Source organism: Sceloporus undulatus, chromosome 4 (genome assembly GCF_019175285.1).
Source record: "Sceloporus undulatus isolate JIND9_A2432 ecotype Alabama chromosome 4, SceUnd_v1.1, whole genome shotgun sequence".
In the NCBI taxonomy this organism is placed as follows: Eukaryota; Metazoa; Chordata; class Lepidosauria; order Squamata; family Phrynosomatidae; genus Sceloporus; species Sceloporus undulatus.
The window spans coordinates 167,239,020-167,263,939 of NC_056525.1; the positions used below are offsets into that span (position 1 = coordinate 167,239,020).

Genomic DNA, 24,920 nt, shown 5'->3' on the forward strand with positions numbered 1-24,920 from the left:
TGGTCAATGCCACTGGAAGCATCATCTGCTTTTCACATCCATCAGAAATTAATAGGAGCAGGGAGGAGAGAGAACACATGTCAGAGCCTACTGGCATGCAAGAGAACTATCAGAGCACTCCAATTTTCCCCAAACCTAAAAAAAAATAGTACTAGGAGTATTTTGTTGTAATCATGATTACTGAGATTTTGAAGGTTTGGAGAGATTCCACCTTGAGACCACATTCTACATGGCTGCATATTATTTCTTTTGTTGCAGGGTCTGGCTCCAGACATTAGGAATTTGACTTGTATAACACCGCATCCCTACCTTTGCATGTAGACTTCTAAAACTAGCACTGACATGCTGTAAGTATCATGATACATTTTACACTGAATACATTGATCCATTTCCCTGCTATTTAGTAAGTATTTCTGATGGACAGATACCATGCCAATCAATGTACCTTGCACTTTGCTGGATAGGATTAAAATAGAATTCTTGTCCGATTACAATCTAAAAGATTACAGTACTTGAGGAAGCAACAGAAGAAGACAGAAAAGAAAAGATAGAGGCAAGCAAAGAAAATGTGTTCAGTTCAGTTATATCTGGTTTCACTTTGTCTCAGTCCAATAAGGGTTGAACATCAACAGGACACACTAAGCCATCAAAGAAATGGCAGGTTTCTAAAAACATAAACGCCACAATATCGATTGAATTGATTTTATTTTTTAAAAAATCTGTCAATCCAAAATTGGTGCTCATTATTCAGACAAACCACAAAGCCAATCTGCTTTAATTAGAAAGTTTGCCTCTCTCTCTCTGTTTCAGTGCCTGGGACCTTAGTTGGTCCAGTCAAAAGTGGCATCAGATGTCAAGCACATTGACCATGTTTACTGCCTCATTAACGGCAAATAAGTAAAATGGTGACATATGAGAACCAAATATCCAATTATTAGTTACTTAAATTGAATTGATATTTTTGAAAACTAGCTGATTCTGCTAAAATGCTGGTGATAAACCTACAAGATGGTAAATGGATATTTCTAACACAAGGCCCATTGTATTGTAGTGAATTCTGGATAAATATAATACATACTACTTACAGTATGAACTGACATGACTAATTAGCTCTTTGGTAACGCAGACTAGCACTATTACTTTTAGTTGTTTTAAGAAAAATAAATAAATGCTCCATTTTTAAATAATGAATAACATTACCTTTTTTTACTTCAAAATGTGCTTTGAGGGATCATTATTGCAATGTTAGGGTATGTTTTTATTTTTAAAGTGTTTTTTAAAGTAAAATATTAGGAACATGTTGAGCCTGGGTAGTGTAGTGATTGGAGTGTTGGAGCAGGGACATAGCTAGGATTTTAGGAAGGGAGGGGGGGTCCAGACTAAGTGCCGCCATTATAATGGGGCTTGAGTGCGACGGTGCAGCAGCACACACCATTCATTTTTCTAATGGAAGGGGAGGGTCTGGACCTCAAGAACCTCCCCCCCTTGGCTACGTCCCTGGTTGGAGTATGACTCTGGAGACCAAGATTTGATTCCCAGTTTAGCCATGAAGCCCACTGGGTGCTCTTGGACAAGTCATACGCTCTCAGCCTCAGAGGAAGGCAAGGGCAAATGCCCTCTGAACAAATCTTGCCAAGAAAACCCTGTGATAGGTTTGCCTTAGGGTCGCCATAAGTTGGAAATGATTTGAAAGCACACAACAACAACAACAACAACAACAGCAGCAGCAAACACGTTACCAACAAGTAATACACTTTTCTGACTTTATTGATATTGATATTGTGCAAAATTAATGACTTAAAAGTAACAATTGCATTTGAGCTTTTAAAGCCACACTTTAAGCAGTGTTTATGAGCATCCAAGTAGCACAACTATTCATGATGAAATAAACATTCTAAGAACTAGTGCTAGAAGATTGCACAGATTACTTCTTAGCTAGTCATAGTTTTCTGGAAATAATGGCGGTTTGAGTGTTGGAATACAACCTCAGAGGTAGGCAAAAATAAACACCTCTGAACAAATCCTGGCAAGAAAAACCTATTGTAGATTCGCCTTAGAGTTGGAAATAACTTGCACACAACAACAAGAGCAAGAACAAGTACCACCAGTTTCTGCCCAGATCGCAGCTGGAAGTTCTGTACAGCAACATTTTAGATTAAGAAAGTGACAGGAAGGTAAAGTACTGATATGTACGTATAGTAATATGAGGTAGAAGAATACTGGGAGGCAACTAGCATTGGTTAGTGTACAATAATGAATGAATGTCTTCTAGCCAGTGAGAAGTCTAAATTTTGAAATGGAAGATGTGGCACTCTACAGAGAAGTAATAATAAATTTTATGTAGCTTCAGTTAGGTAGCCTAAATTTTGCAAATTATGGGGGATTCTTGATTCCAATGGATTATATAGAAATATGTTTTCGTTTTAGGAAACAGGACACATGAACCAGGAAAACAAAACTGCATGTGGACTTGATCACAACATGGAATTTTATTTTGCATAATGCTATATAATAAATAAAATAATAATAAAATCTTTATTTGTATCCCGCCCTTCCAAAAGATCAGGGCGGCTTACAGTGGTGCAACGAGTGCAGACAAAATACAGAAGTTAAAAACATGTAAACAACAATAACAACAGTCTAAAAAACAACAATAAAAGCCCCTTAGCCCAACCTCATGGCCACGGAAGAGGAGGGAGGCCCACAGGATATTTAATCGGGGAATGCCTGCTTGAATAGGAAGGTTTTGAGGTTCTTCCTAAATTGGGCCAGGGTGGTGGATGAGCGGAGCTCTGTGGGCAGCGTGTTCCAAAGGGCTGGGGCAGCTGTGGAAAAGGCCCTTCTCGAAGTGGAAGCTAACCTAGCCCCAGGCACCTTCAGCAATTGCTGCCCAGATGTTCTGAGGGTGCGAGGCGGATTGTACGGGGAGAGGCGGTCCTTTATTTTCATATTACAGATAATGCAGATCTGATTTTTGTTGGTTGTTGAGAAAGCCTCCATGAACTTTTCTTCATTAGAATGGAACAAGATCCAGAATCCGATTAGAGCATTACAGTCTTGATTTTTTTAAAAAGTTACTTCATATTGTTTTTTGCTGCTAACTTATCAAATGGTCTCATTGTTTCTCACAGTCATCCAGGATATACTTCAGTGTTTAAAGCAAAACACTCATTGGTGACTTGAGAGAGGATGAGCGTATGAAACCTCAAAAGATAAAAGGAAGCAACTGCTTTTGATATCATGGTCGAAGACTGAAATGCTCAGTCTGGCTGTAACTCATGAAAACTCAAACGCTTAGTACAAAAGTATTATGGTCAACCAGACTGTTTTACCAGAAAAGAAAATGCAGAACTCTTTTCTCAGTAACTGTTATTTCTGTAACGGTAACTTCTGATCCAGGAGCAGTCAATTAAATTGCTGAAATTTCTATATGTTGTACACTTGTCCTAGCAAATACTGCATGTGCAAAGTGAAATTGAATATGCTGTACCAGACTGAGCAGTAGTACAAGTTTAATGATCCTCCTGTCTGGTGGGAGACAATTTCACTTCTTCCCAGTATACTTAAACAAAAAGCTCTCTTCCCTTCGTAATCCAGCCATTTAAATCTCTCGTGAGTGCATTTTCCACGCAGCAAGAATTGTTGTCAGTAAGCTTTGCCCGTCCATGGATTCTGCAAATGTAAACAACCTAATTTGTTTTGAAATCCTGGCTGCAGAATGACAGCTAAGTAATCCTGTGTTATATTTTATATTGTTTAATGTTCCTATGCTCTACAAATCTGAAAAACTGTTTGTTTGTTTTTTTCATTTTCTTTCCTGGTAAATATGCTTCCAAATTTCTGAAAAGTGACTTTTCCCCTTGAAATGTTGATTTTATTTGTATGCAAATTTATGATCAATTAACTTTATAACAATTGTCTGAGTGTCTTTGACTGTGTGTAAACCCTAGTTTTAACTTCACTTGATGCTACTGTCCTTACATAGTTGACTGGGTCTTGATTCTGTGACTATGTTTTCCCTTGAGTGGAGTCAGGCTTTCAGCAATTTTAGAGGCAACATTTAATCTTTTTTTTTCTGATGGAGCTGGAGAGATGGTCTAGGAAGCCATTCACGAATGCTGCTGCTGCTGTTGTATGATTTCTCTTGTTCAAATGCTCCACTAGTATTTGGTCTCTGCGAGCAGCCATAGTAATGCATGCATAGCCAACTTACATTTTGAAGTCTTTATATAAAAATATGTCAGGAACTGAGTAAAATAAGATGGATAAATAGGCTATGGACAGATGAAACCTAAGGGACAAATGGATAGCCTACAGATGGATTGGATGGACAGTGGATGGGATTGGGCAACACAGCAAAATAGAAATACAGTGGTACCCCGGGTTACGAAATTAATTCGTTCCGCGGTTAATTTCGTAACCCGAAATACCTTCGTAAGCCGAATTCCCATAGGCGCTAATGGAAAAATAGCTCTCTGCTGCCCTCCGGTGGCGGAAAATAGCGCCGCGGTTTTTTCGTAACCCGAAGAAACCTTCGTAAGCCGAAGCAATAAATCCCTATGGGATTTTTTCGTATCCCGAAAAATTCGTAACCCGGCGCATTCGTATCCCGGGGTACCACTGTAGGTGAAAGCAATTAAGGTAAAGATGAATGAGAAGATAGAGAAATAGAATGAAGGTGATGAGTAGGGAATACTTCGGAAGAGATGAACAAGTTAATGTAAAATGGATGGGCTAAATATAATAAAGTATATTATAATAAAATATATTATATAAAGTATAAAATATAATATAGTGGGTAGGCAATAACATGTAAAACCAGATGTAATAGGAGATGTCACATGTAAGACTTGTAAAAGGAGAACATGTAAAAGGGGTGAAAATAATAAGACTTGGAAACTCTACAGTGATGAACAGATGGAGATAATGCGATATATAGACGTGTGAATGGGAAATGGGCAACATGATGGGGTTTGTGGATTTTAGGTGGATATGAGTGAGCAAAAACCAAGTAGACAGGAGAACGTATGGATGGGCAAGACAGTGGGGTAGGATAGTCAATCAGATATGTAGATGGAGGAGGACCACGGTTGAAGGTGAATTGATGGAAAGAATACATCATCGAATCATACAATTGGAAGAGACCTCAAGTGTCATTAAAGATGGGGACGGACTAAGAAAGGTATGTGAAATAAACATGAAATGGGAGGATGGGAAAATATTTGAAATGTTAAAAAAGACAGACAAGTAAGTGGATGGAAAGGATCAACATTTAGGTGGCAATGTGGAAAGGCAAGGAAATTCTGGAAGACCATACACAAAAAAATAGAACAAACATTAAACACCAGCTTCACATTGTCACCCAAGTTGTATCTCCTAAATATGCTGATGGAAATAGATGCTCAACTTGAGAAGAGATACGGAAAAATATTGCTCTACATGGCCACTGCAGGAAGAATAACAGATGCAAAAAGGTGGAAAGATAACAAGACACCACCTGTTACAGAGCAGATAGCTACATTAATGGACCTATCAATAATGGATAGGATCACAAACCAGCTAAATAATAACCCTAATAAAACCTTCAAGGAAACTTGGAAAGAGGAGGAGAAGATTGGAAGAGAACGATAGATAAAATGTTTATTGATAGATGGAAGGATTGTATGAATGCATAGGAATGTAGTCAATATATTGGGTAATGGCTATAACAGACTGATTTTTCTACTTGACTAACCAACTGGAATTGAATGTGGAGTTTTTATACGTTTTAATCTAAAAATTTAATAAAAAAATTAATATTAAAAAAGGATGAACATTTATTTAGTCAATGTTCTGTCCAAAGGCCGTCAAGACGGATTTCTTGCGACAGGCCTTTCCTGACTGATCGACCCGGCCCCACTGATATGGACGGTTCTAATGACTGCCCCAAGATGTCTTGCTCGGTTATGACGGTTTTAAATGAGTGATTTTAATTGTATTTTATAATTGTTTGCTGAATTGTAACTATATGTGGATTAGTTTTAAGGAAGTGGGGATAATGGGATTTATTTTATTGTGTTATATGTTTTCATTGATGTAAGCTGCCTCAATCTTATTGAAGAAGCGGGATAGACATAAAATGTATTATTATTATTATTATTATTTAGACAGCTCGACGCAGTCACAGTTGTCCTGAAGTGAGTTTGGGTGGATTCATGGTTGAAGAGGAGAGATGGATTTAAAGATATAGCCGTGTTCATTTGTGGAATTAGTACGTAGAGAGATCTTGTAGCCCCTTTGAGACTAACTGAAAGAGCTTTCTCAGACTTTAGTCTACTTCCTCAGATGCATTTAGTAATAATAATAATTTTTATTTATATTTCCCGCCTCTCCCAAGGATCGAAGTGGGATTACATCATTAAAATAATGCAATACAGTCCAGATAAACAATCTATAAAATACTAATACTGAATTACACATTCCTTTTAGTTCCCATCTACTTCCTCAGATGCATTTATTGTAAGCCGCCTCGATTTGTCTGGAGAGGCGGGAGATAAATAAAATGTATTTATTATTATTATGAAGGAGTGGATGCTGAGTGTGTCTTGGGTGATTGAGGCACTTGTGACTGGAAGGCTAGAGGGCATGTAATGGCTGACTCTTTGACTTTCATGACATGAGGGAGGAGGCTGAGGTGATGCCCCCTTTTCAGCAGAGGGCCCCTTCCCAGTTGCTTGGGAAACCCCAATCTCCAAGCAACTTCTCCTCAGGGCGGCCACCACCGACGACGACGACGACTTCCTCCAACGAAGCATATATATGGTGGCTGCGATGGTGGAATGGCGCCCCTCCCCCACTTTCTGTGGCCCCGCCCCCCGCTGCCGTGGCCCCCCCCCCTCCCTCCCTTCCTTCCTCCCGGTCGGCCATTGGCCCGATCCCCGCCGCCCCCTCCTCGCGCCGCCGCTCAGCTGAGGAGACAATGGGCGATCAAAGAGGAAGAGGAGGAAGAGGGCGCTAGGCGAGGCGCTCGGCGCTCGATTAGTGCGCCTGGAGGGAGGTTCCGAAGGACGGCGGCGGCGGGTGCGAGGGGAATCATCGTCGCCGCCGCAGCTGCTGCTGCCTTGCCCCCTCCTCCTCCTCCTCCTCCTCCTCCAGCCCCCTCCCTTGCCTCGCGAGCAAAGTGTGCAGCGGCGGCAGCAGCAGCAGCAGCAGCGGCGGCGAGAGTGAGTGCGAGTGCGAGAGTGAGGGAGCGAGAAGGAGAGCGGGCGGGCTGAGCCCCGTTGCGCAGCTCGCTCTGCGCACCAGCCCCGCCGCCGCCGCCGCCGCCGCCGCCAGGACCAGCACCGGAGGCAGAGGACGGCGGCAGCAGAAGGAGAAGGAGGAGGAGGAAGGGGAGGCCACGGAGTGAGACAAAAGTCTCCCCGAGCCAGCACCCAACTCCACCTTGGGAGGAAGAGGGCGCCCCAGCATGGCTTCCGAGGAACTCTACGAGGTAACAGCCCCCGCCTCCCCCCGAGGAAGAGGAGGAGGAGGAGGAAGGAGCCTCCCTGCTTCTCTCCGGATGAGGAGACATCGGCACCCCTCGCCCATGGGGGTCATCTGGTTGTGTTAATCTGCAACTGTGACCCCCCCTCCTCTTTTTCCTTGGCAGGGCCTCAGTACGTGTGTTTCCAAATTAGGAGCCCCCTCCCCCTTCTTTTTCTCTCCCTCTCTTTTCCTCCTCCCTCATTTTCTCTCTCCCTCATTCTTTCCCCCTCTCCTCTCCTCTTCACTCCCTCCTTCTCTTTTTCCTTCCTTCTCTCTTTCTCTTCCCCTCTCCCTTTCCTTCCTTCTCTCTCTCTTTTTCTTTCCCTCATTCTCTCTCCTCCTCTCTCTCCCTTCCTCCCTTCTTCTCTCTTTTCCTCTCCCCTCCTATTCTCTTTCCCTCTTTCTCCTTCCTTCCTTCTCTCCCCCTCTTACTTTCTTCTCTTTCCCTCTCTTTCCCTACTTCCTCCCCCTTCTTTCTCCTTCCTTCTTCCTTTCTCTTTCCCTCACTCCCTCCTTCTCTCTCTCCCTTTTTCCTCTTTCTCCTTCCTTCTCTCTCCCCCTCTTCCTCTTTCCCTCTTTCCCCATCTTCTTTCTCTTCCCCCCATCTCGCTCTCCTTCTACCTCTCCTCTCTTCCTCTCTTCCTTCCCCTCTTTCCCTCCTTCTCTCTCTTCCTCCTCCAGTTTCGAGGACGGAAATGTGTCTGGAAGGAGAGGAGAGGGCGAAGTGTTGCCATTGGCTTGCACTGTCTCTCTCTCTCTCTCTCCTTGCCCGCCTTCCCCCCTTCCAACTCCTTGGCCACCCCTTACCCTTCTTCTTCTCCTCCTCCATCCTGGCCACGAGGAGAGAAGGAGAAGGAGAGGGTGGGCGGGAAGGGAGGAAGGAGGGAGCCTGGCTGAGTGGTGGGTGCTGCTTCTGACTTGCTCACACTCCTTTCTTTGCACACTCAAGTGTGGGCTCCCTTCCACTTGTGTGTGTGTGTGTCCCTTTCTCTTTTGGGGAGGGAGGGTTTCTTCTGCCCCTTTTGGACCTCCATTGGGCATCAGCTTCATGGTTGCAGATGGCAAACACCCCAAAACTGAGAGGGCTCCACACTGTTTGCAGAAAAAAGACAAGGTGGTGGGTTTTTTTTTGGGGGGGGGTATAATACGTAGTAGGATAAATACACTAAATAATGTCAAAATTCGTTACGAAACACAATTTTCAAATATGTATATATATTTACAATTGACTTCCCATGCTCATCCAGGTTGTGTAAAAGTTTTATCACTTGATTCTCAATGATGTTTTTAATGGACGTTCTTGAGTCACCAGCCTTGCCCTTGACTCTCTGCTTGAAAAATGGCCAAGTGATTGACTCAAGGGTCGTCTCTCTTTTTTGGCTTTGGCTAAGAAAGAGGTGGCTACTTTTCCTTTGATTCTTTGGTGTCATGTTTCCTATCCTTAATGCCTGGGCCCACATTGGGATTTCTCTTGGATGCAACTTTCCTGGTGTTATGTGTTGTACCAAGTGGTGTGTTGAAGATCATGCAACACTTGTCTGTTTGGGAACCATCCCAGCTTTTGGTGAGGAAACTATAGTTTTCTTGTTCCTTGTGGAAATAAATTTTGAGATAGGTTTTTGGAGTCTCTGTGTATCTGTATAGGTTTTGGGAATCTTCTGTGTGGCTCTTGTGTAGTTTTAAATTGCTGACATCCTTCTGAGTCTAGAACCTTAGAACCATTGATGTATCTGGAACAAAGAATTTGAAACTTGGCACGTGTTGTTAAACACAATTAGAGTAAGACTTGTTGAACACAGTGAGACATCCTTTTGTATAAACATGCATCACATTGCAGTCTTAGTTGTGTTGCCAGTGCACCAGGAACAACTTCTTATGAATGGAGAATATAGCCAGTTCAACCAACCAAAGGAAGATACATGCTATGAATGTTTTGAGTAAATTGGCTACCATGAAGTTTTTGAACTTGTAAAGCTTTAGTCAAATGGTTTCAGTTGTAAGGGTAGTAGATCATGGCTAACGTTTATGAAGTTTTGGGCACCTTCAGAGCATAAGAGAAATTATATCTTGGAGGGGGTGAAATAGTAAGGAAACAACTTTGTGACTAGGTTCAATAACTTAAGACATTTATTGTTGTTAGTGTGTGCTTTTAAGTTGACTTAAAGTTGCCATATCATGGGGTTTTCTTGTAAAGATTGGTTCAGACAGGGTTTGCCATTGCCTTCCCCTGAGGCTGAAAGCATGTGATTTGCCCAAGGGCACCCAATGAATTTCATGGCCAAGCGGGGAATTAAACCCTGGTCTCCAGAGTCATAGTCCAACACCCAAACCATTACGCCTCACTGGCTCTCAACTTAGACATACTCAGACCTTGTTACTCAGATCTTGACCACCTAGAAGCCAGTCTTGCAATGGTTTTAAGTTACCTGATGAGTTACCAAATTGTCTTTGGTTCATCCGGGTATCAAGGTGCATGGTGTTCAGCGTCATCGTTCATTAATACATATAGTGGGCTTGAGAAGCTTAGCTACACCAGATTGGTCCAGAAAGAGTCACTGAGTGGGAAATTTATTTAAAGATGTAAATATAGGCTAAAACTTAGGGTAAATAACCATATGACTCTAATCTAGATTTTGAGTTGGAAATATTTAACTTCAGCTACACTCCTAAGCATACTTCAGTCCTTAGAACTCAGTGGGACTTACTTCCAAGTAGATGTGAATCTGATTGTAAGTGAAGCCTGTTGACTAAGGCCATTATTTACATTATATATTAGGATGAAAACTTTATTTACAAAAACATATTTGTTCTTATCTTAAAGCACCATGTAGCATACATGTATATTATCCGCTTTTATAGCTTTTCACAAATATTCACTTCAATATATATGTTGAATAATGTCAGAGTTGCTTTATGATCTTCATTGCCAAGTTTCAGGTGGAAGAGAACTGAGTCTAATTTTGCTTATAAAGGGCTGGATAGAAACAATGATTTGGGATACACATTTTGTTCAGACACAACTGCAGACTTTGTATTGAATTCTGAAATGATTAACTGGTAATGACTAATACACAGTATTAAATGAAATAGCTACTTCATACTCTCTTCCTCGGTCATTCGTTGACTTTATCCTTGAGAGCCGGGATATGGTAGTACTGCCTTGGGTCTACATTATTAAAGTAATTTGAAAGATTTATGATTTTCTTCATCATGATACTTTCTGGAAATACAAGAAAACCATGAAAAAGGAATACAAATCTCAACTATTGGATGTTGCTGGGAATTACATGTCCACTTTATTGTTTGGGAATACAAGCAGCAAGTGGGAAATGGAAAGCTTTTGGATTTTTTTGGTTGAAAATGTGGATTATGGAATCCTTAGAAGACTTTATTATTGTTGAATGTGGAGGATAACTCTTGGGTTTTTTGCAACTAAAAAGCAACTTGACCAGCACTTGCTTCCATGTTGAAGGAGAACATGCTTTGAGAAGCTGTGGATCAAATGTATCTTCCTTCCTGGATATAGTTGTCCTTGGGTTAATTTAATTGTTCAAAGGAGGATGCATGAACCCAACTGAAGAAATAAATGCCATTCCAGGAGTATTACAGTTGTTGCAATCTAAAAGCATTCTGGAAATTATAAAACAAGCATTCATTCATTCAAAGAACTGATGAACCTTAAAGTCAGTGAATACAACTCCTTCCCTTCTGAAAATATGACTTCTGCTTTTTATTAATGGCACCACTTTTTTTTTTACTAAGGAGTTCTGTGCACCTTGAAGCTTAAGCAACATCTGTAATTAATTTGACACATTCTACAGTGTTGGATTTGTTTTTGTGGTGGAAAAGAAAGAAGAGTGGTACCAGGCCACCTGGTTCCACATGAAACGGCTGAATTGTCTAAGATATTCAAAGGCCTTTCAGTAGTGACCTCGATTTGTAAATGAAATGGGTGGCAGTTCTGGAGAGTGCTTTTTCTGTGGTAGTCCCTTGCTGTGGAACCTCTTCCTCTGAGATGTTCATCTGATCTTATTGACTTTTAGGTATCTGTTAAATATACCTGTTTCTATTGCAAGATGCTTTTGCTGTTATTTTTAGAGTTTTAATTCAGTTTAAGGATGTTTTTGTCATTTTATATAGGTGTCACTTTGAAAACCTAAGTAGTGTATTATGCTTTCCTTGTTAATTTGGAAGCTGACTTTCAGATTTTCTTGTAAGACTTAAAGGTTGGGCAAAGCATCCTAAACAAATAGGAGGTTACTGTTTAACCGTCTAATCCTCAAGGCCGTTAGTTGGAGAACTTAACATCAATGGCTGACATACACACAAGAGAGATCCCTACCCTGCACTGTCTATAGGTTTGGTACAATTTATCATTTGAGATAGACAAGATAAAGTGTGCATTATACCTCTCACATTAAATGTGAATGCTGACCACTAAATGACAGCCAGAGTAAAAAGACATATTATTTCTAAATTGTATTTAGGCTTTGGTGACTGCCTTGGGAAAGGGAATACCCACTGCTGTTTAGATTTGACACATAGATGGAGTAATCAAAATAATCTCAGTTGAAGTGGGAATTATGATGAGATGTATAGGAGGAAGAGGGGTCTCTGGTGACTAGGGCCTAAGGAGTTTCAAAATGCTATGCGTTACTAGCGGTATGACTCTGAGACAAATAAGTGATTTCAATCTGCTTCTATTATTTACCACTGTCTTTGTTAGTTAATTGTTGTTATTATTATGCTTTATTTATATAGCACTATAGATTTACACAGCGCTGGACATTAGTTAGGGTGTGATCATTACTTCCATCATGAAAATCAGGGCAAGGTAGACAGTTTATTGCAGTCAGCAGAAAGGGTAACAGCTAATTTGTGACAAAACCTACAATCTAATAAAAATGAAAAGACAAAAACTCAAGAATGATTGAAACAAATAAAAATGTGTTAAAGTTAAAAGTTGGTGCTTTCTGTGGATTCTTGGAATAAAGGTGTTGAGCTAGGTTATGGGTTATAAAAATGGTTGAAGACTGAGGGGAGTCGGGGTAAGAGAATTATAATCTGATGGTCAGCTTGTATTTTATCAAGTACTGGTGCTTGCTGTGTATATATAGTACTTCTTTAAAGTTTGCAACTGTCTGTTAGAAATGCATTAGACAGTGGGAACTAGTTGTAATTCCCCAATGGATGCCCACTCTGTGTCTGGATATACACAATTGTCCTTTGATGCTTATGATTTCAATGCACACAAAAGTCAAGATGTTGATTGGTTCTGAAGTACAGCATGTTTTAAAGGAGGTTTATTCTGAGGTGAGATATATGAAGAAACTGAATGTACTTGTCTTGCTGAATGAGACTAAGGTTGGCCAACCCCATGGCCAACTAATTGCTTTTAGAAGTGGATGATGTTGTTCCCTGCTTGTCCCCATTCTCTGCTAATCAGAGATGTGGGGTGTCTGAAACAAGAGGTTCTGTTTTAGCTATCACAATGAACTGGTTGGAAGAACTGTCCTCTATGTATTTGTCTAATTTAACCTCAAAATGTCAAAACTAGAGTTCTTTGAGAACAGCAATCATAATCCAGGTTGAGGTGTGTTGTGTCAAAGAGGTGAATAAACTTTCTGCAAAACATGATATATAGATAGTAGTGGAATGTTTTTAGTGAAAGGGCTGAAGAATTCATGTTTCTGAATAGGAACATAGCATAATAACAGCACCACATTGCTATATTTTTAAATTTATCTTAGTATTTGTGGAATATACAAGGATGAGCTTTTAACCAAGGTTTTAAAATAGATGAAATATATATAATCTTATGAAATATTAAATCTAGTTGTAGTGAAATTGCACACTTTATATGCATGCCTAACATACTGTATATACTCATGTATAAGTCTAGAAATTTAGGTTAAAAAATTTACCCAAAAACTCTGACTCAACTTAACCACGGGTCAGTGGAAATACTGTACTTTAAATCATACACACACACACACACACACACACAAAATCATCCTCTGGTGAAAGGCAAGAGTTTAATCTGCCCTGAAAGCACTTACCTCCTTCTACTTGCACATCCATCCAGCCTTATGAGGGCAAATAGTTATGTCTGCTGGAATTTTGTAAGTTCTTTGGCATTGTTTTCCTTTGCTTCATCTTTTACATCCTTCATTTACATGCCCCTAAGTTTTACCCTTGAGTTATCCATGGGTCATATCAAGATCCATGATTTTAGCCCCCAAACTTGCCCTTGAGTTAGATTTATAGTCAGGTATACACAGTATCCTTCCATTAGTGGTTTACTGTGTTATTCATATGCACTTTCCTGATACTGTGTTGTATTTAAAACTTCTATTGACAGATAAATTGATAGTTGAAGTGTAAATGTCCATTGATAGACAATCTCATATCGGTGTCAGCTATACGCCTCTAAAACATGTTACTAAAATACTTGGTAGAAGGTACTGAACATCATAAGATATCTTTTTAATTTTTTTTAACTTAAGCAACACTAATGATCAGGGTCAGTAAATACAAGACAAATACAAAAACTTACACAAACACTATATGTGACCTAATTAATTCCACGGATTTTTAAACTGAAGATAATATATTTTAATCTTAAGACAAATATTGACATATTGGTTTTAAAACAAAAGTCACCTTAAGTGTAGCAGTTCAACCGTCATGAGTTATGAATTGCCAGCAGCAATAACAGATCTCACAACCTTTGCAGCTGTACCATATCATAAATGAGCAGCCCATGTGTAATCACATTGCATTAATAGGACAGACAACAGTTATATGTTGCACATTGTTGTGGTGGTTTTTCTTCTTTGTATCAATAAATGAAATGACATGTGCCCGTTATATTCTTACTGTCAGGTCCTACTAGTTCTGTGGCTGCCTCTTAACATCTCAGCCAAACTGGATACAGTATGTCTTTAGACTCAACTCAGTTGATAATCAATTCTACACTCTGAGCTGCTAGTAAGGAACATATTAGGATATTTATAATGTTGTAGGTTATTACATACTGCATGGGCATCTATACAAGCAGTGTGAGACAGTGGTTTGAGTGCTAGACTACAAATCTAGAGACCAGGGTTTGAATCCCCATTCGGCCATGGAAATCTTTTGGGTGACCTTGGGCAAGTCACATGCTCTCAGCCTCAGAGGAAAGCAAAGGCAACCCACCTCTTAAAAAAACAAAAACCCTGCGATAGGTTCACTTTAGGGTCACTATCAGTCGGTAACACAACAATAGGCAGTGACCAAGTACATTTAAACAAAAACACCATTAGCCATAAGTGTTTAGAAATATATCTGGAGACTATTTGGTTATAGATGTCTCTCCAAGTTTTAGTCTTGCTATTATAATAAATTGCCTCAGGTTTAGATTTGTTGCTGGGGGTTACTGGATGTTTATGCGCTGAAGAAAGGAGAATCAGTTACTATTTTGGATTTTTTTCTGGCAGCATGTTAGCCAGAATCAGTTTTTTCTTAACTTAGCTAGTTCTCTGGCTGGTTGAGTATTGCAGAAAAGTGGTCAGTTCTTTTAATGCAGCTAGGATCTGGAACCTTGGGTTAACCACTGTTTGATCTAGATTCAGGCCATGCTCAGATATGTCAATATAATGGTCTAGAATTGTAACACAGCTCAAACCTTATGCTATACTTTGTAGTTTTGGATGCCATGTGTTGTTTTATTAGGTATCTTCCATTGAATGCTAATTTATCATTTACTATTCCTTCATGGCTCTACTAGCTCAATGGTCCTCAAAACCAGATTAATAGGTTTTATGCAAAACAATAGGTGTGATGAGTCATAAGGAAGATTCTGATGGGATGTAGGTCTTTAGAACATCCAGGTTTATAAGTAGATTTTGAAAATCTCTGTGGAACTGTTGATCATTGATTGTGTTGTGTTTATGGACAGTGAGTAATATGTCCCTGATGAGAATAGGCAAAACAGTATTGTTGTTTTTTACCCTCTAGCCAGCCACTCTTCATGAAATGAGTAGAACCAGTTTTGATCTATTCCTGTACAAGTAACTAAAAGCTTTAGAGTGTTTAGCAATGTCACTTGATGCATAAGGCCTTATATACATGGGTTTTTAGCTGGCCAAGTCTTTCCAATAAGCTAAGAATTGTGAGAAGTCTTGGCTTGTTACAGACAGCCAAAATAAAGCTGCTTCGAGTCACTTTGGAAGTATGGTATTTTAATGATGCATGAGTCCTAAAAGTCTGGAAGCTTCACCAAAGCTGCACTCCAGTCCTTAGGACTGGAGTGTGGCTTTGGTGCAGCCTTTGGACTCTTAGGACGCATGTATCATTGAAATACCATACAGTACCTCCAAAGTGACTCAAAGCAGCTTTATTTTGGCTGTCTGTAACAGGCCCTTGTTTCACTAAATGGGACCTCCACACACACCATATAACAGTTTATATCTTTTAAAAATCATTATAGTTGGAGACAGTCTGGAATGTGGAGTTGTAAAGACTGACACAAGCATTATATAATTTTGCCCCCACTGCTGCTTGGATACATTTAATGTTGTCTGCTGATGCAGGGTAAAAGAAAACTGCTCAATCAGATGTTTTATGTAAACTACTGCTAAATGCACAGGTTCCTTCCACATAAAAGATACCTTCAGCCCACTTCTGAAGGGCTGAAAGGGGCAGGCATTGTCTTGTACTAGCAGAGTGGTCTGAGGATAAAACTTTATGAGGGATTATGTTTGTGTGATATATGGCATACCTTTTGTTAAGAAATGAGATGATACTCAGTAGTTTTGCTTTTCTTTTTTAGTTCTCTGAATACGCTGCCATGTTTGTGAGTTTTAAAAAATGTTACATTAATAATTTCATAGCATTAATAAAAACTGTTCAACACTCATCCAAAATTAGCTTGGAAATAAAATAACTAATTAATAATAAAAGGAATTATTTTAAAGAAATTACTGTGTCATTTCTTTTGTGTACCAATTTCACTGGTATAACCATATATATTGACTCTAAATGTATAAATAACCATTTGCTTATATTAGTAACCAGCTTCTAGTATGGTATGATAATAATTACTATGGTTAATAAATGAGCAGTAAGACATTGGTTTTGTATTTATGAACATCCAGTATATAATTAGACAATACCAACCATGGGTTTAACCATAGTCTAACACCTGTCTGCTCAATCAAGTTTAAAATGTGACCACAGTATAATTTTATTTCAGGGGCAAATCGACAAAAATTTGATTCAGTCCTACATTTTGATACTCCATACTTTCTGTCAATGCAAAATATCTGTTTCTGTGGCCTTCGTGTTCAGTTTGTTTCATGTGTTTACTAACTGGTTCTCTTAATGCTTACATTTGTGCAAAATAACACTGATATTTTGGAATTTCAAACTAAAATCTGTTTGATGCTGTTGTATTCAAATAAGAACAGACTGGTCCAAGTTATCCTAAGATTGAGAAAATACAAGATTTCCCTAAAGCATTGCCAAGCTGCTGGTACAGTCCGTCCTTCCCTTACGCGGGGGATCCATTCCAGATCCCGCCGCATAAGGCGAATTCCACCTATGCTCAAGCCCCATTGGAAACAATGGGGCTCGTGCGCGGTGGTGCGGGCGCGCGTGGGGCGCAACGGGCGCACATGCCCATTCAATTGAATGGGACGCGCCGCCCCTTCCGCCCCGTGTGCGCCCCGCGGCTTGAGCGCATATGCTCAAGGCCGCGTATGGCACACTCATGTATGGCGCGGGCGCGCTGTATATGCTTTAATAAAAATACTTATAATAATAGCATTGTAGAGTTGGAACGTCCGGCTTGCTTATACTAGTAGCCATCTTCCAGTAGGTCCAGTGCTAGGATCCACAGCTAAAACATGTGTGGCAGGTATCCATCCAACCTCTAGTTTAAAATGTCCAGTGAAATCTACAGCGCTATATAAATAAAGCATAGTAATAATAATAATAATAATAATACTATTCATGATTCTGAAGGAGAATCCATTCCATTCCACTGCTGAACAATTTTTACTGTTAGGAAATAGACTTAGGCCCTGTGCAGAGCGGCCATTAAGGCCAGGCTGGGAGTGGAGTTGGGTCATTGTGTCCACATGACACATTCCCCGGCTCTGCGCCCGGGGCACCATAACTCCAGATTATTTTAGAAATAAGGTAAAAAGCAAATGCAGTGTTAGTTGGAATACCACTGTTTACATTCTTCCATTAGAAAATTGACCATTTTATTCCTTGTATCTGTTTTCAGTTTTTAGTTATCAATCTGTTAGTAGACAAAGGGTGAAAGGTCCTAAGTCTGTTCAGGAAGACATTTAGAAGTTCAAATACAGTTGGCCCCACACTTTCACAGGTTTAACATTCATTGATTTGATTATTGGTAAATTTATCTATGGAGGACTGTCAAGAGTGCATGTGTGCGTGCTCCTCCTCCTCTCTCCTGGGCTTTTTCCCTCAAGGAAAAAAGTCCAGGAGGAAGGAAGCAGCCAGGAAGGGTGTGCACAGGCCCTTTCCACCTTCCACCACATATTTACAGTTTTTCCATTTTCACAGGGTTCTTTCACCCCTAAACCCCATGAATGTGGAGGGCAGACCGTAAACAGTGTCTGTCAGATCACCCATTTCCACATATTTATTTACTCCTAAATAACTTGAAAAGTTAGTTGGGTGTCAACTTTGCAGAAACCATGCTGTTTCTTTTTTGGTGTGACCAGTCCTCCTATAAACATAATAATTTTATCTTTAACAAAACTATCCATCAACTTACCTGGAACAGACCTTAAGTTAACCAGTCTGTAATTTCTCCTGGAATCTTTTTTACAAATTGGCAAAGTGATAATGTCAGACAGGAAGTTGTAGAATGTTTTTGACAAATTGATAAGAAACACATCGCCATAGTGTATTTATACCCCACTCTTCAGCCACACAGGCTCTCAGAGCGGCTTACAGATGGTTAATTTGACAGTTCATATCCATAGAAGAGTTCTTAAAAGAAGTTATATGCTGAATATGTAAGATTTTGAACTATGAGATGAAAAGTTTACTCAAAGCTCAAAGATTAGAAGTTGTCTGATAAACCATTTTTGAAAAGCATATGTAGAGAACCAGCAAGTTGCACAGAAGGAACATGAAATGTGGAAAGCATGCACCACGGAAGACTAGACATGGTAAAACAAGAAATGAAAGCTATAAACATAGGAATGTATAAGATGAATAAGCTAAAGTGGACATGAATGGAACATTATCATTCAGATAATTACACAGTTTTTTTTACTCAAGAAATGAAAATCTAAGATGAAGAGAGATAGAAAAAAACAGTTGGGATATAATGGGATTTCTGATTAAATAATATCAGTAAGGTTTCAAGGGAAAGCTTTCAATATACAGTTGCCCCTCCTAACTCACGGATCTAAGTTCTTGAATATGCACGGAGGGGCGATCTCTGCTATTTGCAATGGCGCACACACCCAGGGTACACCCCATTCAAACCTACAAAGTGGCACAATTTTCTGCAGTAGCAATCACTTGTAGGAAAAGAACAACTGATCAAAGTTAAATACATAACATTATGTCATGTCTGGTACTGCATGTCTGGTAAAAATCTGATATTGCTAATCTATTTTTATTATTTCTATTTTAAGGGCGGAAGCCCATAAAGGTCTATTTTTATTTTAATTGAAGCTATCTTAAATGTAACAGAAATGAATTATTTTCATTTCTACTTGGCAGATTTTTATCCCAAGCAATCTATACGAAATACCCAGGTTACGAAATTTTCGGGATACGAAAAAATCCCATTGGAAATAATTGTTCCGGGTTACGAATGTTTTTTCGGGTTACGAAGAAAATTTTTGGTGCTTTTCGGCGCTTTTTCGCACGAAACGCGGCTTTTCCCCATTAGCGCCTATGGCAATTCGGCTTACGAAGGCTTTTCGGGTTACGAAAGCGGCCGCGGAACGAATTAATTTTGTAACCCGAGGCACCACTGTATTTTATTTTTCTATATTATAGTTTATATTGATGCTGGTCTTTGACTGTAATAAAGAATTTCATTTCATTTCATCTCACCCCATTCATGCCTATGGGGCTTGAATATGTACAAGCCTCCATTTTCATGGGGGTGTGAGATGGGTCTGGAATGGATCCCCCGTGAAAACGGAGGGCCAACTGTAGTCATAATCCAGATTTATTCTTCAGCTACAGTGGCAGAAGTGGAAGACACTGAAATATCCTGTGCTTGATTCCAAGAGGAAATTGACCACTCACCAAAATTGGACGTGCTGATAATCATAGACTATTGGAATGGTTTTTTTGATACAGAATACAGAACAAAAGCATTGTTGAAGAATTTGGCCTAGTATCAAGAAACAGCAGGAGAGTGAATTTTTGAATTTTGTGAACCCAACATATTCTTCAGAAAGCCAACCAGTTACTGTATACCATTCACCTGATGGCCTATACAGAAATTGATTAGATTACATAATTGAGAGCAGAAGATGGAGAAGCTGTCTACAAAAAAAGACCAGGAACATTTTGTGGCATAGACCATGAACTGCTAATGTAAAAAAATCGGAGTAAAACTAAAGAAGCACACCGAAACAATATTCATACCAAAATACGACCTGAAGAACATCCCTTTAGAATTTAAAGAACATGTAAAGAATAGATTTCCACTATTAAACCTATTTGACCAGGAGCCAGAAGATTTATGGACCAAAACCCGTCACATTGGGCCTGTACAGACAGGCCAAAATAAAGCTGCTTTGGGTCACTTTGGAAGTATGCTGTTTAAATGATGCATGCATCCTAAGAGGCCAGAAGCTGTGCCAAAGCCACACTCCACTCCTAAGGACTGGAGCACAGCTTTGGCACAGCTTCTGGCCTCTTAGGACGCATGCATCATTTAAACAGCATACCTCCAAAGTGACCTAAAGCAGCTTTATTTTGGTCTGTCTGTACAGGCCAATTGTCATGGAAGAATGCCCAAAGACTCAGCCAAAAAGAATGAAAAAACTCATTGAATGACAGATGAAATTTCAATTAATTAAAGATAGGCAAGAAGTAAAAGGTGACAGAAATAAGTTCAGACTCCTGAAAATGACTGTTCTACAGATACATGTAGCTGATGCAGATAAATAGAAGGTAAAATAAAGGTAGAACAAGAGACTTCTTCTACAACATCTGAGAAATCAAAAGGAAAATCAGACCAAGAGTGGGGATGCTATATGACCAACAGGAGAACACACTGCTTGATGATGAAGAAGAAAAAGAACAGTGGGAGCTATATGCTGAAGAACTCTACAAAGGTCTAGAAAAGAATGACAGATTCCTTTAAGAAGGAACCTTTTGTTGATGAACCCACAGTTTTAGAAAAGGAAGTAGAAGTCAATCTCAAAGCACTTGGGAGATATTAATCACTGGGAACAGATACCATGTCAGTAGAGCTGTTTCAAGCTGTAGAGAAAGAATCATTCAAATTCTAATTAAAATCAAACTTTAATTACGAAGAAATATTGAAAACAACTATGGTCTACATACTGGAAGCATTCAGTTTTACATTCCCCAAGAAAGGTAACTTCAGGGATTGGAGTAACCTGTATGTGAATGTGCCTTCAAGTCACCTGTTGATTTACAGCAACCTCATTAATTTCACAGGGTTTTCTTAAGCAAGGAATACTCAGAGGTGGTTTTGCCAGTTCTTTCCTCCTAAATATCATCTACAACACTTGGTATTCCTTGACCATCTCCAATCCAAGTACTCACCAGGGCTGACTCTGCTTAGCTTCCAAGATCAGAAGGGATCTGGTGCCTTTATCACTGCATTAATCTCCATTGCCGGCAAGATGTGACGTGCAAAAGACTTTTAATATATATTGAGTGGGAAATGCCACATAGCCATCCTGTTTTAAGAGAAGAAAGAGATTCTAGGAATCATATTGCACACATATATTTGATAACTCAGAGGAGTGAAGAATTTCAGAACAAAATCAACCTCTGCTTTATAGATTAAAGGTTAATAATAATAATAATAATAATAATAATAATAATAATAATAATAATAATAGATTATAGCAAGGTCTTTTACTGTATAGACCAATGATTCCCAAAGTGGGCGGTGCCCCCTCCCCCCAGATCTTGGAAAAGCTCCAGGGAGGCAGTGAGGAGGAAAAGAGCAGCAGGGAGGAAAATGGAGTGGCAGGGAATTGTGAGGATGAGGGATGCATGAATGTTTTGTGCACCATTCTGGGACAGGATATTCTGGGTCTGTCTGTCCTTCCATCCAGGTTGTGAGGCAAGAGACGCAGCATGGCTCTTCTGGCTTTGCCTTGCCCTGGAGCAGAGCAAACAGACCCTGTCTTTCCTCTTTCCTCACTCTGCCCCTCTCTGGGTGCCAAAATACTTTCCATGCCCACCATTTTGCAGAAACTGCTTGGCTTCTCCTTGCAAGTAGCCCAAGGAAGAAAGCCTCTTTCAGTAAGAAACACATGGGCTGGTTCCAAGGCAAAGAGGAAGAGAGGGGGCAGGCACAGAGGTTCTCCTCTGTTACCTTTTGCTTTGGCTAGCTAGCTCAAGTCAGGTGGTCTAGGCAAAGGGAAGGGAAGGGGCAGGGATGTGCCCTTTCCCCCTTTGCTTTGGCTAGCTAGCTCAAGCCAACTAACAAAAGGGAAAGGAAGGGGCAGGCACAAGTGCTCTCCTCCTTTCCTCCTTGCTTTGGCTCAAGCCCAGCTAGCCAAGGAAAAGGGAGGGGGGGGGGGGGGGCAGGCACACACAAGCCCTCCTCTTTTTCCCTTGCCTTGGTGACCTAGCATGAAAGGGGGCGCTAGTGTGTCACCTAAGATGAAAGGGGGTAGCCTGAAAAAGTCTGGAGACCACTGGTGTATACAGTGAAAAATATGGATTGCTCTAAATGTAATGGGTATACCTTAATATTTGGTTATCTTGATGAGTAACCTATACTCAGGACAAGAGACCACTGTCAGGACAGAATATGGAGAAAGAGAATGGTTTTCTATTGACAAGGGGTTCAGTCAAGGCTATATTTTATCACTCTACTTAATATATACACAGAAGATGTTGTATGGAAAGCTGACTTAGTTATGGAGGGAGGAGTCGTGATTATTGGAGGAAGAAAAGTCAACAGTTTAAGATACTCAAATGACATCATGTGCTAGCAAAAAATAGCAAAGCTTTGGAATGACTATTGAAGAAAATCAAGGAAGAAAGTTATTATTATGCTTATTTATATAGTGCTGTAGATTTGCACAGCACTGTACATACAATCAGTAGAATGGATAAAAATAAAGTTACGTATGGTGTACATTCTACAGAATTATATAAAATACATAGTAATACATGATAGGATTCAATAAAATAAAGCAGGCAACAAATTAAAAACAACAGATAACAATCATGCAATGCCTGGGAATATTTCCCTGAACAGGATAGTCTTCAGCTGAGTTTTGAAACTGGTCTAAGATGTGCTCATGGGGGAAGGAGGCTCCAGGAGTGAGGGGCAGCAAGTGAAAAGGGATGAATCCAGGATGAGGCAGTGACAATCCTAGGCTGAGACAGCAATCTTGACTACCAGAACGGAGGACATGAGTGGGAAGGTGAGGGGAAAGGAGGTTTGATAAATAAGGAGGGGCCAGCCCATGACAGGCTTTAAAAGTCAACAACAGGAGCTTATAATGAATATGGAAAGAGAGGGGAAGCCAGTGAAGAGATGACAATAAAGGAGGGATATTGTTGTAGTGGTGAGTGGATGTGATTATTCATGCAGCTGAATGTTGGACAGAAATTAATGGACGGAGATGAGAAAGAGGAAGCCCTGCCAGAAGGAGATTACAGTAATCTAGTCACGAGACCACTAGGGCATGGGCCAGACTCTTGGTGGTAGAAGCTGACAGAAATGCTCTGATTTTAGCAATATTGTATAGAAATAATCTACATGTCTTGGCTGTGGCCTGGATCTGGGGGATACGTGACAGAGAAGAATCAAAAATAAAACTAACACTTGCTTGACTGGTCAGATAGAAATGTCATCAACAGAAACAGAAAAGGAGTATTGAACAGTAGACTTAGGTGGAAAAACAAGAAGCTCCATTTTAGACATATTGAGCTTCAGACGCCGATGCCATATCCACTGAGAGACACCTGTAAGGCAAGATGAAACTTGCCGTTCAAGATCCGAAGAAAGGTTAGAGGTGGAAAGATACAGCTGAGTGTCATTGGCGTACAGATAGGAAAAGCCAAAATAACTAATGAGCTTCTCTAGGGACAATGTATAAAGAGAAAACAAATAGGGGACCCTGAGGAACTCCAACAGATAACAGAACAGAAAACGAAGCCTGACCACCCGTGACCACAGCAAAAGATCTATCTGACAAATAAGATTTAAACCAATCAAGAACAGAGTCTGAGAACCTGAGGTCAGAGAGTATATCAACTAGGAGACAGTGATCAGCGGTGTCAAAGGCTGCAGACAAATCAAGAAGAACGAGAACAGAGTAAAGGCTGTTAGCCTTGGCCTGCAAAAGATCATCCGCGATCTTTGCGAGAGCTGTCTCTGTAGAATGCCATGTGTGGAAACCAGACTGAAAGGAATCTAAGATGGAGTTGGCTTCAAGAAACTCAAGACAGTGAGAACAAACGACCCATTCCAAAACCTTAGAAAGAAAAGGAAGAAGAGAGATCACATGATAGCTAGACAAAGAAGAGTGGTCAAGAGAAGGTTTTTTCAGAATTGGGGAAACTAGAACCTGTTTAAAGACTGAAGGAAAGGAGCCTGGAGAGAGAGAGAGAGAGAGAAAGGGCAGAAAAGAAGTGGCTATAGAGATTAGAAGATGAGAAGAAATTGGATCAAGAGAACAAGTAACAGGTTTGGAAGAGTTCAGCAGCGTAGAAAGTTCATCCAAAGAAACAGGAGGAAACACAGAAAAAATTTTTAGTCGAAAGTGATAGAAGATTAGTGGGACATGAAAAATCAGAGCGAATAGTAGTAATCTATCGGCCCAAACAGATAGGCCAAAATAAAACTGGTTCGGGTCACTTTGGAGGTATGCTACTTAAATAATGCATGCATCCTAAGAGGCCGGAAGCTGCGTCAAAGCCATGCTCCAGTCCTAAGGACTGGAGTGCATCTTTGACACAGCTTCTGGCCTCTGAAGGTGCGTGTATCATTTAAACAGCATACCTTCAAAGTGACCCGAAGCAACTTTATTTTTGGCCTGTCTGTTCAGGCCGTTTGTGATGAAATAGTTAGTGAAATCATTGGGAGAAAATAAAGAAGAAACAGGAGGAGAAGGTTTTAGCGGAGTGTTGAAGGAAGAGAACAAATGCTGTGGGCGCCTCTCATTGTGCAGATCAGAGATTTATAATAATTCTGTTTTGCC

At 40.1% G+C, this 24,920-nt stretch overlaps 2 protein-coding genes across 2 annotated transcripts in view; one reads left to right on the plus strand and one right to left on the minus strand.

The window, feature by feature from the left end:
- Positions 1-24,920, minus strand: part of LOC121928148 — a 448,580-nt gene that overhangs the window by 399,698 nt on the left and 23,962 nt on the right. The gene's annotated exons all lie outside the window — the stretch shown is intronic.
- The window catches only part of CDYL (chromodomain Y like), a 172,618-nt gene continuing 154,613 nt past the window's right edge, over positions 6,916-24,920 (plus strand). The window contains exon 1 of the mRNA XM_042462464.1: positions 6,916-7,471. Within this exon, the coding sequence (XP_042318398.1) occupies positions 7,448-7,471 (24 nt within the window). The 5' untranslated portion in view covers positions 6,916-7,447. The remainder of the gene's footprint in view (positions 7,472-24,920) is intronic.